We start from the raw sequence: 14,334 nt of genomic DNA, 5'->3' as shown, positions 1-14,334 counted from the left end.
ACAGGCAAACTCCATATTTGAACAATTTTACCAAATTTAACCAATAACATAGTTCCAAATTTTAAATTCGACAATGATAATTCAATCAAATTTTTAAATTGGAATGCCTACTCAATGAAAGCCAACGAGAGGAGTTTTTTTTTGTTTTTCTAACAGTGAACAGCGTGCACTTTGCCATGGTTCCTGAAACTTTTCTCTAACGAAATATTAAATTGAAATATGATCCAAATTACGTGGTTCATGGATTCGAGAGAATTCAGGGTTCCAGTGGTGGTCAGTGTTCAATTGCTCAGAGTTACTAATGTAACGGTTATTCTACTAGAACTATGGCTCTGGACATAGAAAAAAACATTCGACAATATTTGGAATGAGGTTTTGATTGCGGAAATGTCAACGTTTATTTTCCAATCTTCATCATCAAAATTTATAAACAATATTTTACTGATCGAACTCTGCAGGTTGCCTACCAGAATTCGAATTCTGATAGATTTCCTGTCAGAGCACGGTTCAGTCTTGGGCCAAGTCCTGCACTACATATTTTCTTCAGATCTTCAAGATTTACCTCCTGGATGCACAAAGTCATTGTTCAGTGATGACACAAGCATTTACGTAAAAGCAAAATGCCTCCATGTCATTACAACTCTAGTTACAAGAGTAGAAAATTGCACCCAAAACTGAATTTATAATTTTTCCTTATAAGTCTAGAGCTTCTTTTCTCAACCCAATGAGGAATCATTTCATTCAAATGATTTAAGATTATTTTGAATTTTTCTGTCAAGTGTAAATACTTGAAGCTTGTTTTGGCACTTCGAATTACATAAGCTAACTCGTGTAGAAAATGTCAAAAAAAATACCCATTTTCGAAATAATTACCCATTTTCGATAAAAAACGTTGCAATCCTCAATTTCTATGATAAGCTCTATTTATTACCAAAAAAATTAGCAACTAACTTAGTTGCAAAATTATCTACCATTTTTCTTGACTAGTAGGTTTAAATCCGAATTATAGGCCCTAATTGCGAAAGCAAACAAACTACAATATCAAATTTTTAGTTTTGTTTTTGGCCACACCTAATTCTTAATTGATAATTCATTATGAGAATCCTAAGTTACAAGCAAAATTTTCTGGCTATAAAAAATATAGTACTTAGTATTGTCAAACATTGATAACGAGTCCCAAGTCATCCGACAAATTGTTCTCGAATAATGAATTTTTATCATTGCTCGCGACAAAGAATTTTGGTGATTCATAGTACCGATTCACGCTTCGATAACTCTCGCGTAATTTTTCAAAAGGACCTATCTAACATTGAGAGACTCTCTTTGTTTACTTTCTCTTTGATTAATAACTATGTTGTTTTTTTTTACATATTTCATAACACTCAATGCATAGTAAGCTAGACAGTATTACAATCTATCGATTAAGGGGAAGAATGCTTGGAAAATATTTATAATGACGACGTAATTAACGAAACAAAGTGAGAGAGGAAAGAATCTCTCATTGTTACTTAGGTCCTTTTGAAAAATGACGCTAGCTGAGTAATCGAATCGTGAATAGTTACTAAAAGTAACTAACAGACAATGAAAAAAATATTCAATCACAGTGAATAAGCGTCAAAAACTTCAACAGAATCAAAAAATGTCATATCATTCAAACCCTTTTTTTTATTTTCTACCTTTTCCAGAAACGAGCGAAAGCTCAGGGTTGGTCATCGTGGACCGAATGGTCAACCTGTTCCCGATCTTGCGACGGCGGTGTAGCATACCAGTTACGACGCTGTCACGCACCGCACGGTTGCAAGGGAGATGCCGTGCGATACAAAATATGCAACATGCAGGTAGGCAGACAGGCAGGCCGGGCTGTGAACAACATATCGTTTTATCAACACCCGGTTTTCTAATTTGAACGACTAATGTTTTGTGTCTTCTCATTCTAGCCGTGCCCAGAGCAGCAGGATTTTCGTGCCCATCAGTGCTCGGCGTACGATGACGTGCCCTACGATGGCGCACTTCTCAAGTGGACTCCTCACTACGACTACTCGGAGCCGTGTGCTCTGACGTGCAGGTAAAATTTTTGTTCGTCAATCCAAGCTGGAAATTTAGAAGTAAAAAAAAACAATTCGCGTTACTGTCAGATTCCATTTCGAAATCTGTTTGGCAAAACCATCTCTCTCCAAAATTATTTTCACTTAAAAATAAGCATTCACCAGTCGTGTTCCTCTAAATTCTCTACCTACGATGTTCTTCGGCAGGATTCAAAGCCTCAAACGAGCAGAAAGTGAAATTCAACAGTTCTCCCATAACTTCCAATACCGAACATAATACTTTCGCTGTTGCAAATGCCCTGTGTTATGTATCTTCTTCTGGCAATAGCGCACTGTACGTGGAATCAGGCACCAGGGAGCACTAGGGAGCACAGTCGATTGGCTGGCAAGCTTCGTTCATCTTCATTTACTGCAAAGCCTTTCACGATCCTGATAGAAGGCGCGAGCGCTTTCGTTGCCTCTGCTTCTTCCGATGGCTGGACCATTCTGGTGTACTGATTTTGAGTTGGATTTTTTCTTCTGTTTATCTTTTGCATCGTTACAATATGATTTGTTGCTTCATTTTGAAATGTGATTTAGAAAATGTGCTTTGCTTTAGGTCGCGGTCACTGGCACTGGGTTGTATTTAACGTTGCAGTTTCGATTCGAATAACGTAAAACAAACTGCGGTTGAAGAGGTTATCTCGCATACGAAGGTGGCTTAAAGCAATTCAATGAGAACTGAATGAATAATATAAAATTATATCAATTATTTGACGGGTTAACGTTGGTCATTTCAGGTATTGAGCAACCGTCGATATGCCCCAGATACTCGTGGTTAAACAGAGAAATTTTTATGACACGCTCTTTAAGGAAGGAAAAAGTTCCACTTGCAAAAAATACTGGGTTTACTAAGTAAAATACATATGCAATGTGTCCCTTAATATTAATAAATATTGGACGATAGGTATTTGTTTCACATTTTTGCATTTTTAGGACGATTTCGCTTAGAATTACTGTAGGAAATTTTTACATATAACTGGTTGATTGATTTTGTATTTGCATTGAATTTTCACATTTGCATAATTTTTTAAAAAAACTAACAATTTCTTTGACATATAATGTCATGTTATTGATAAAAAAAAACAAATTTTAACATAAAGCAACACAAATCCTGTGCACCGCTATGGCCAGATAGACTTGAGTTTTTCTTCACCTTCAACAATTTGTTTTCTAAGATAGCTTTGAAGAAAGTTTGAACTCCATAAGCGCAGTTGTTTCAGAATTATTTCTTTTCGGCCATGTTTTACTTCGAGTGAAATATCTACAGAACAATTTCGCCTACACCCTCGCGACATACCAAGTTGCGTTTCTGTTCGGAAGAAAAAAATATTTCTGTTCGCATTCCACGTACAGTAAAATAGCCGGTCGTTTCAGGAGAAACTTTTAGCCAATTCATTCTCCGCTCGGATATTGATTTCATTCCACCGAAAATTGGTTGTGAAAAATTAATTTATTTTCCTCCATCGTCTACACTTTCAGAGGTCGCCCGCAGCATCTGCTGGAAGATATGCCGGACTCGGCGGCTGCCAGCGAATCCTTCCCACCCGTGGTAGGCGACGACGAACCCAGCGTCATTGTGCAACTCTCGAACCGGGTCCAGGACGGCACTCGGTGTCGGCCTGGAAGTCTAGACATGTGCATCCAGGGCAAATGCCAGGTAGGTATTGTAATAGTGTTGAACTCTGCACGGTCGGATAGTGGCTAATTTGCGAAACTAGTCTATACATTTTCTTGCCAACACAGTGTAAGTTGTTTTGAAGAAATTCTGCTTTCAACCAATTAGTTTGCCAAAGGCAATAATGCATTATCAATTCTAATTTTCTCAATTAATTAAATCATATCTTCGATGATGGGGTCTCGCTAAAAGCATTCTTGTGGTACGCCGAATAGTTTCCTTTCGAGTAAAACGTTACTTTCTCCAGGCGAAAAGTCTTCACTAGCGATGCGAGAAATTTGCTTCGAACGACTGAAACCAAAATTCACATGGTTGCTACAGTAGGCCAACAGCAAATTGTGTTCTCTTCCGTGAAACAGCCATTTTTGATTATGCGTACCACCGAGTAAATGTTTAGCGCAAAAAAAAACTCTTATCGAAACCAACAACGTCAATTCATTTTCTAGATCTTTCGCTACCCCAATCGGCTAATGCATCAGGCTAGAAGATAGAAAAAAAGTCTTTTATACGTCAGCAAAAAAGCAGAACAGCAAAAGCCGACAAAATCAAATCTGTATTCAAATTAGTCCTAAGACCAAAAAAGTCACAGTTTTCTCGCAGCACAAGAGCGCACAGTGCCGCTCCCACCGCCTCCGGCTGAAAAAGTCATTCTGGATGGAATTGAATGATTCCTGGTAGAAGGTTGGAAAAATCAAGCCTTTCATTTTCGCCACACCGGTGTTGTAGAACCAGCCATTCATCTCCACAGCCGAGCCAGTAAAAGGTCCTGTCGGTTGGGATCGGGATGCGTAATAAATAATAGGCAAATTTAATTTTCTCTAAATTATCATCCCATGATTGTTTGTTCCCAACCCTAGAATTTGTGTCTTGGTCTAAAGGGGGGAATTTTCCTTACACAAATCGAGGGCCTTCCCGGACGAAGACGACGACGATATCAACAACCGACAGACATGAGGGGCTTATTAGCCCCATTCCGTGCGGGGAGGGTGTTCATTTGTAAACCGTTTTTGCCGGCAGCGACGAAGACAACGACGACGGACGGAGCAACTAGATTGTGTGGTAGGGGGAAAGTTTTTGCTACAATAATGGAGTTGAATATCTAGCATTACATCTTTTCTACATGTGCCACTCCGTTTCGCACTGGGCCAATTCTTATCAGACAATATGCTTCGAATGGAAAATTCCCACGATCGATGAGGGGTGCGGGGCGGAGGAAATTTGTCGACAGACACGAAATGAACAGAGCCAAATTAATCTGCTCGAGTCAGGGCTGAAGTTAACGCGACGTTTCTGTTATTAAATCAGTGTTCATTTCTGGAGACATTGTTGCTAGCTGTGAATCGCGATTGTTGTCAAGAATAACTGTTGCTTTAAGAAATCTTGAACCTTAATGTGTAATTGGTACGATTGAATAAATTCGATTTTCGTCTATAGCGACGAGCTTCGACATGAAAACTTGAAAAATTATTATTGAAGAAACGAATATTAATAGTGTCGAGATAATGATTTTTTCGGTGTCACAACCATAGTTTGTCATAACACAACTAAAATAATTACCACAACCGCGTGGTAAATTTGTTATATTCAGTTTTTAAATATAATCAAATTTTCTAACTTTACGGACCAATTTCACTTTTTGTCATATTGACTTACATTTTAAGTTTAGTAAAGCGGGCAATGTATGTAGTTTCGCGGGAATGCGAAAATGAACGGGGATAGAAGGTGTGACTAGAATTAGAAAAAATTTTCCCTCGTCCAGTCTGGACTTGAAAAAATTTCCCATAGGCCTTTCAGCAGGCCTATGAGGGAGGATGAGCAAACGGAATTGAAAATCGGAACATATAATATTTTTTCTAACTTAAGGGGTTATATACCTTTTTAGTTTTCAAAAAACCGAAAAAAAATTTATTGCATTATCTTAAAATACAACATCTTGAGAACATTTTGACAAATTTTCATAAAGATTTGAACAATAGGAAGAAAGTTAGAGCGATTTTCAGCGCGCCTCGCCACGACCGCATAAGCTAAACTTGAAACTTTACACGCGATAATCTCAGAATAGTGTTTTCCGAAAAATGACTTTGCCGGGATCCTGATTGCGGGAAAACTACTGAACTGATTTCCTTCATCTTTTTTTAAATTTTCGTTATTAAATTCGCCGGTCCTTGAACGATCGCTTTCTGAAACATACAGTCACATTTTTCCGCAAAAAAAATTTAAAGCAGTTTTTAGCGCTCAAAATGTGCATTTTTTGGGAGAAAAGTTCCCGTTTGCAATGAAAACAAAATACTCATAAAAGCGATCGTTCAAGGATACGGCACACTTCTAAACTAATGAAATAATATGAGTTTTTCGATTTCGGTTGACCCACTGAGTCGCTATCAGGATCACCGCAAGCCTCTGCAGAAAAATAGCGTTTCGGGGAAACGACCATTACACAGTGGGGCGACTCCATACAAATGCTGGCCAAGCAAAAAAATGTCTTTAAATCATGGAAAATACATTGTTTTTATGTAATTTTGAGACGCTGAGTCCGAATTTGATATTATTTTTGCATGAAAATGCATACTCTTGATGCTAGTGGAATTTCAATGTTTTTATAGATATTATATGAGGAAAATTTTACGTCGGTTCCAATGTTTTGCAAAATAAAATACATGATGCTTGAAAAACTTTCATATGCAATAAAAAATAAATAAATATATCATTCAGTTATAAAGAAAATAAAAAAAGTATCAATTGAAAAATATGCTTTGTGTTGAAAATCACTCATTTCTTTTTTTTTTTAAAGGGACTATATTACATTGCCTTTTTCACCGCATTCTTCTTTTTATTCACTTCCACCTTCATCTTCATATTTGTGTTTATTTCCAATACAGTTTTAATACATTCAAGAAAAGTTTCCAAAATGTAGTTTCTAAAATCAAAATAATAATTCACTATTTGCATTGTAGAAATTAGCAGGCGATTTATTATGTCTTGGTTTGGGTTTACACGATGTGACTGGTATGATACAAACTTAAAACATGGTTGTGGTACTCAGTGCTGGTGATCCAAAACATAAACAATGATTAGTTTTTGATACTGCGTTAAAAACGGAATATAGATGAGTTTAACTTGTAAATATGAAAATGGTGTGATCAATTTTACTGAAACATGTTTGAAAACGTTGTTATTAACAAACTAATGCGAGCCATTTGTTATTCTGTTGACGGTTTGCAGTGTACAAGTTAAATTTACATTTATAAGATCCGATATGTGCCGAACACTCGTTGTTTCTCTTCAAAAGAAGGGTACTCTGCGCAACTCTGCGCAGGATCGGACTAGATGCATTTGAACGCATTTTTTCCAAGCTATCTTTTAAAACTATTGCCAATAGTGCCAAACCCTGCCGTCCAAACTTGTTGCTGTTTTAAGCAGAAAATACGTAATTTTTTGATTTCGCCTAATTTTTTTGAGTATTACAATGAAATTATACATTATCGAATGATATGGATTTATTCTCCACTATTTTACAGACAACTTTTTCTTAGACGTCATCAATATTCAAGTTAACCCTTGAGGCTCCAGAAAATTTCGCAACATTGCATTTTTTTCAAGAAAAACGCAAAAAAACGCTGACTCAGTACACTTTGAAAAATCATAGAAAATTCAAAATTTGTTGTATTACTCTAAAAATTTGGATTCTGACACTTCAATATTATACAACTATAGAAAAAATATAATTGAAATGAAATTCGCATTTTCAATTTTGGGTCGATGGCCAGCGATTCCCCACTGTGCATTACTCCAGTAATAATTGGTATATCCCGAAATCAAACGTATTTTTTTGTTGTTGATATCCTGTACGTTCAGAAAAATACCACTTTTATTGCATCAAAAAAATGGTGCTATGCACTTAAAAATTAATTCAAACTTTCCTCATTTTTCTCGACATAAAAGGTGTATAACCCCTTAAGTTTATATCACTTAACGTACAAATTTACATGGTTTATAACAATTCTGTATTGTGCATTATTAACAGAAACCGTTGTGTGCTTTTATTTGTATTAACTGTAAATTTCATTTTTTGGTACTGTGTATATAACTTTGTAAGGAAATGCCCTGGAGATGTATGGTCTTTGGAAAAATTATGTGCTTTGTGTGCTCTGACAATTCCTCCTAACAACATGTTCGTGTAAAATACAGCTTACAAAAGTTAAATACAAACAACTGAATTTTATTTAAGTATTGTAAACTTTTCAGTTTTTTTGATAATTCGCGAGCCATTAATACAAACATTTGTTCCGAGGACACTGTTAAGTTAGAATGAAGGTGAAAGGCCACTGTGCACCCGGATTGAAGAGCGTTGCTAGATTGATTTTATTAAACAAATTCTACGTATCCTGGAGAAAAAATTCTATTTTTCGATTTTTCTCGCTGTTTTTTATTAGCTTTTTTAATTCTTTACCTTGAAAATTGTATCGCTATACTTTTTTCGTTGCCATGCGGTCATCGTTGTTTCTCCCGAAGAAAACAACGTATCTAGTATCATCACTTTAAGGACCAGTCACACACACGGCGTAATGACGCCTTCTCCATACAAAATAGAAGGTGGAATCGCCATCACGCCGTCTATTTTGTATGAAGGAGGCGTCATTACGCCGTGTGTGTAACTGGGCCTTTACTCTGGCAAACTAAGGGATTTCCAGAGTCAAGATAATGCCCATAGACCAGAAATCAATTCGTGACGCCATTTTTAAACTCAGGATGGTGTGATTTACGGTTTCAAAAAAGCAGTTAAAATTACTGGATGCCAACCAATATGAGTATTTTTGGAGCCAAGCTGATGCTCATAGAGCAGAAATCAACTCCAGACGCGATTTGTAAACCCAAGATGGTGACTTCCGGTTTCTGGAAAACAGCCATAAATTGCTAAAACCACCTCTTATTATTCTCGGAATCAACATAATGCCCACAGGTCTAAAATCGACTCCAGACGCCAATTTGATCCTAGATGTCGAGAGTTGCGTAGGTCACAGAGTCCACTTTGTCAAACGGATGGTTGTGGGTTCGCATCTCAGCAGAAACATGCTATTTGGTGTCAAAAGGGGAATACGCTTATTTTCATAATACCTCATTGTGACTTCCTCTTAACAAGCTAGGTCCCTTTTATAAATAAAACTGACCAGAAAGACATAAAACATAGCTTCTCCAGGGAATTTATAAGTTGCAATATTTAACAAGAAAAACAAGGCTCGGTATAGTAGAGCAGTAAGCGTGTAAATGAAAGGGTAAAATCATACACAAACAAGCACGAATAAATAATAAGCATGTCATTGCTCAATAGCTAATAATAGTTGAACAGAATACAGCAGACACCCGAGCATGTCTCGAATTACATCAACGATATTGGTCGCAGTGAAGAAATTCTTGTCGGAAAAAAATGTTGACTCGGTGACCGGACAATAGTGGAAAACGAACAAACATCACCCAATAGTATAACGTTAAAGCGACGAACCCGGTGTGCAATTTCTATACGACACTCCCACGTAAGTTGACGTGTTTTGGTAATGGCTAGAGACACCAAATTTCACAGGAATGGTTGAATGGCAATAATCTTCCATTTTTTTCCGGTTTGAGCTTTTAAAGCGCGCCTTCATTGTCCAGTGAATCCGGGCACTCAAGAAGGCGTCATTCATAGTGGAAGAAGCCTCGAAAAATATGCAAAACATCAAAAATATTAACACTAAGAACAGGCAGTAAATGTAATTTTACTAAAATACGAGAAATGAAAGAGAACTGAGGATGTGAATTTGGCTTTGAAAAAATTATACCTCATCCTGATGAGCCTCGAACCCGCAATCTTCGATGTCTCCGACATGGTGTTTAATTGGAAAGGTATGCCCTTCATTGTCAGTGTTAGGTAGGAGAACACCGACTGAAAGTCTTGATCACACGCAGGCTCCAGATATACGTCGCTGATTTCGCTGATTTTTTATTTTCTATGTGTGAGGAGACACTCTCTTTCAGTCACTAACACAACTTTCACTACCCTCTTGATTTTTTATGTTATGTGCGCAGATTTCGAAATTCGCGTTGTTTTTTGTTTCACGCAGACCTTCTATAAAAGTAGGTTTTTAGGTAGTAGTGAGTAAGTAAAATTTCCAAAATGAAATTCTGAAATATTTACTAATATTAGGGTAAGGAACGGCTTAAGCAGTAGCGCCTATTTTAATCAGTCGAAGAAAACAGGCCTTAAACTCCTGCATTTTTATCAATATCGACAATTTCAAAGATGGAAACGAAAACTTTGATTGTCTAGCTGTCTTACGAATATAAGAAATATCGTTAATCACAAAGAAATCTGTGAACAAACAGCAATTGAAACAAATCGACCTATATTGCAGCCATTCAGGAGCCATTTCAGGTGCTGAAAAAAAACGCCTGCAAAACAGATGGAAACTGCTTAAAATAGGTTCGGGGTGTTGAAATAGTGTCCTTCGATTGGTAACTTTAATTGATTATTGTTAAAGTTTGCTAACTTAGTTTTACAATCTGAAAACAAGTCCTGCCGGAGAAAAAGATAGAGAACAGATTGATATACTTCTGTTTGAATTTCTCCCAACACATTTCGAGTATTTCTTCTCAATAAACAGGCGGTTCCTAAAGCTGCTTAGAATATGTTCCCTACCCTACCTAACCTTGATGGTTTTCGTTTTTTTTTTCATTAATTTTTATCTTGATTTGTTGAATTAAATAACTCTGCTCTTTAGTCTTTTCGAAAGTATTTGGCTAGATATCATGTATTTCTGTGGGTTCAAGACCCGCCTGGATACGCTATATTTTTTCAAGTCTGTATAAAATTTCTCGCTTCGATACACTATCTGCTTTAATGAACAAATATTGAATTATTTAGTATTTTGTTCTATTTTTTCAAAACCTGTATCAATTGCATACTATGAATTTTTCGTAAGAAAAAGGTGTTGATTATCAAGTTCCGTCAACATGAGTTGCCAGTTATTTATTTTTTATTGTCCATAGAAAATCAAGGTATATTTTTTTCTTTTTTTTCAAGAAATAATACTAGAAAAACCGAAACTAATCACAGGTGGAGAAATATGAGTTTCTATCTCTGAGTTTTATTTTTCAATAATCAATTATCCACAGGACGTCATTTGCATGAAATTATATAGTTATTTCAAGGATACAGTTACTAAGCAAGTAATTCTCAAGGTTATCGATACACACCCTGTTTGAACAAAACCAAAAATAAGTAGGTAACATATCAGCACAGTCTCATTCAATTCAGCTATCAGCAAGAAATAACAGTGTCGTTTTTTGCGTGCCTTGAACCAGGAATGCTTCTTTGTAATTAAATTTTACCCTTACTGAGATGCGCTACAATTGTATTAAAGCATCCGACATTTACCGCTTCGTAGCCAACATCATCGTATTCTGGTAAAGGAATCTGTAAATTTTCTACGAAATTTATAAACCACCATTATTTTATTGCAAGAATCGCTCTTACTTGAGGGTTATTCTAATTTACATTCAAACTCTAATCAATTTTTATGAAAAAACGGATCCTCGTTTAAGTTTTTTTTTTTTTTTTCTTTCATCTAAGAAAACGAACCTTGTTTCATAACAATTTTTTTACACCGCTTAAGGCGGGATTTCCACGACGGAAGCGGGATAGTGGATGGTCTACTTCGCTTGTTTTTTTCTGCGTGCGGCAAAACCACGTGCCTTCATGATTCACTCGGCGCGCGGCCCAGCAGCATCACTAGGAGACCAAACGGCGATATAAATTCATAATGGAACGGGGAAAAAGTTTATCGCTAAATTACAGTGCTTTATTACGCCCCGAATCGAAGAACGCAAGTGCAAATAGACCAAAGGAAGGACTTTTTGTACGAGGCGGCGGTCTCCTCCCACGATGGAGCCCCGGTGCACGTGTACAAGTCTCTAGTAGAAAGCAAGAGGAACAACTTTGCTAGTAGGATAATTTTACTCCGCGCCAGATGCGCAACGGTTGATTGTTTTGATTTATAAACAGCTCCCGGGCTTTGGATTATTTGATTGACTTTGCAGCAATCTGTTAATATTGTAGCTAACAGCTGCCGATTTAAGCTGATATGTAGCCGGATTGTTAGTTTATTTCTAAGTAATTTGATTAATAGCCTTCCAGCAGTCTTGAAGAACAGTGCTGGTCTTACAAACCAGTCGTACTTTCGAACTCCTGTTCAGGAGAGACTGTTGATATCAGTAGGATTAAAGTCTATGTCCAAGAAATAGGCCTGACAGCGGAATGTTAGAGCACCAATCGTCAAATAGTCTCAGAAGTCAGATCAAAGTAAATTCACAAATTCTAAATTGAAAGAGCAAAAGTATTCCTTTGCATCATCGACACGTCCTCAGCGCCCCCATAAACCACAGCGTGGAACCACATGAAGGCGATTTATGTAGCGTGTAAATTCCACTTTGACCATCATCACTTCCATCATGCTTGGTCGCTTTCTCGTACCGAACATTCACACATGCATTTTTCACAAATTCCGCAACAAAATACGTGTCATACCATCAGCATGCCGCTCGTACCCTAAATAGGGTGTATAGTTAGTAGTGACATGAAACTTTCAAAACTCTCCTCTCTCGTGTGCATATGCAGGATTCGATATGCCACCAGTTTTAACTCGAAAAATGTCTTGCTAAAGCGATGAATGGTTTTGGTTGACGGTGCCGGAATATGTGGAACATTTTGTTGAATATGTAATGCAAATAAGCACATAAAATATGAATGGAACTTTGAGCTGGTGAATATTCTGATTCTGTGGGTGCAGACGAGAACTATGCAGAAGCAATCTCCGACAGCTGCACATACACCTCCACTCGCTTGACCCCGTTTGCTGACAAACTTCTTAAAGAAGTTGCGGCTCGCAACGTCGAAGATGGAAAGGAAAAATGTGGGCCAACTCGTTCCTTCCGCCTCTCTATTATAGAAGTACAAGTACTTTTACTGTGATTTCAGAGCACTGAACAGCAGCAGCGCTGGGGTCACATTACAACACAAACCAACTGCCAAAGGATTTCGAAGCTGGTCGAGCAGGACTGCAGGATGTTTGGGATTCTAGGCGTCAAAGATGAAAACTGGTGGCTGTCTGAGTATCGGTCTTGAACGAACAAATTGTTCATTATCGCAAACTGAAATTAAATGATAATCACAAACGATTATGGTATTGTTCTTATTATTTTTTACTGTAACAATTTCAATTTACGGGATGAGAACGTTGTTGAAAGAAAATATTCACAAAAAATTTCACAGATTAGCTTGAAAACAGATTCAAAAGTAGAAAGGTCTGGACCTGAGGGCTCAAACACTGACTTGACATAGGACGTTGGTCCACCAGCAAGCCATCGTATGATCGAATCTCAAGTAAAACAGTAATCGGACTTCGCTCGTTTTTTGCAATAACACTGAATTTAATTATTCAAACAGGTTGTTTATAAGACAAGACCGCAAGGTTAACGTAGAATTATGACAGCCAGTCTTATATCAATGTATTTCTTGTAATAGGTTTGGGAACACGGTCGACATGAATCCGTTAAAAAAAAATGTAGAAAAATTGTGTTAAACATTGTGGAGTCAGTTGATTGTGAAGTACCTTGTTAGGATTTGTGTGCCATTTGCGCGTATTGTTTTGTTCTGTTGTCTATCTACTTGTTGTTATGGACAACTTACTGGCTAATAAAGTTCTTAAAATAAAATTCAAAATAGCAAATGTTACCGAGATAACGACAGAACGAGAGTCATCTGCAAATGGTAATTTACACTGACGAGATTGCCGGATGTTACTATTTCGACCCAATGGGGCTTCTAAGCACATTAAAAACAATTGATTATGAAGTTATAACTTTTCTGCCACTCGCCAAAACATTACGAATAGCGGTAAAACTCAATTTGATCCACAGTACTACAGTAGGATATTATTTCTTCACATTTATTTTTTGAAATTTGATTCGAGCTTACTAACCCTCATTTTCACTAATTCAGTTGTAAATATGTAGTAGTCATTATCGTTTTAGTTTTCACAAAAGACTTTACTTCCCACACAGAAGGGAGATCCAGAATCTTGAACTGTGGTGATCTACATTCACCAGCGCGCGGTCTGCCGGTTTCTCCCGTTGATCCACCTGCTAAGGAAGGCTACGAGATATTTGAAATCACTGATCGATCCAGTTCTCAGTAAATCATTCTTTTGCAACAGTATTCAGTTCATTTAGTACAATGAATAGAGCCAAATTTCTGCATGCTAACTTTTATACGTGACTACTGAAATTTAAATTTCCAGTGGGCGTGTCATTGTGCACTCGAGCGAGCAAAACAACGACAGCAACAAATAATTCACGAAGTCAGATCGTGTGTATACTTTAGTGTCGGCTGTGCTGGAAAAGGAAGGTAGTGTTGGGCTATTTAGGCCGATTAAGACTGGCGCTGAGAGTTTCGCCTGATATCCGGCCTTGTTTTCAGCTCTTATTGATCGAAATATACGTTTATCAAAGCTTGAAAGTACTATACATGACATAATCACA

General features: G+C 37.2%; 1 protein-coding gene across 5 annotated transcripts in view; it reads left to right on the top strand.

Annotated features, from left to right (window-relative positions):
• The window catches only part of LOC129732086 (protein madd-4), a 588,842-nt gene that overhangs the window by 479,727 nt on the left and 94,781 nt on the right, over positions 1 to 14,334 (top strand). For all 5 annotated transcript variants that reach the window (XM_055692596.1, XM_055692595.1, XM_055692594.1 and 2 more), the window contains exons 4-6: positions 1,686 to 1,838; positions 1,938 to 2,065; positions 3,567 to 3,744. In XM_055692596.1, coding sequence (XP_055548571.1) covers positions 1,686 to 1,838; positions 1,938 to 2,065; positions 3,567 to 3,744 — 459 coding nt within the window. The remainder of the gene's footprint in view (positions 1 to 1,685; positions 1,839 to 1,937; positions 2,066 to 3,566; positions 3,745 to 14,334) is intronic.

This window comes from Wyeomyia smithii, chromosome 3, assembly GCF_029784165.1.
Source record: "Wyeomyia smithii strain HCP4-BCI-WySm-NY-G18 chromosome 3, ASM2978416v1, whole genome shotgun sequence".
NCBI classification, from domain to species: Eukaryota; Metazoa; Arthropoda; class Insecta; order Diptera; family Culicidae; genus Wyeomyia; species Wyeomyia smithii.
Note: the sequence above shows the minus strand (reverse complement) of the source record. Positions and strands in the feature narration are given on the sequence as shown.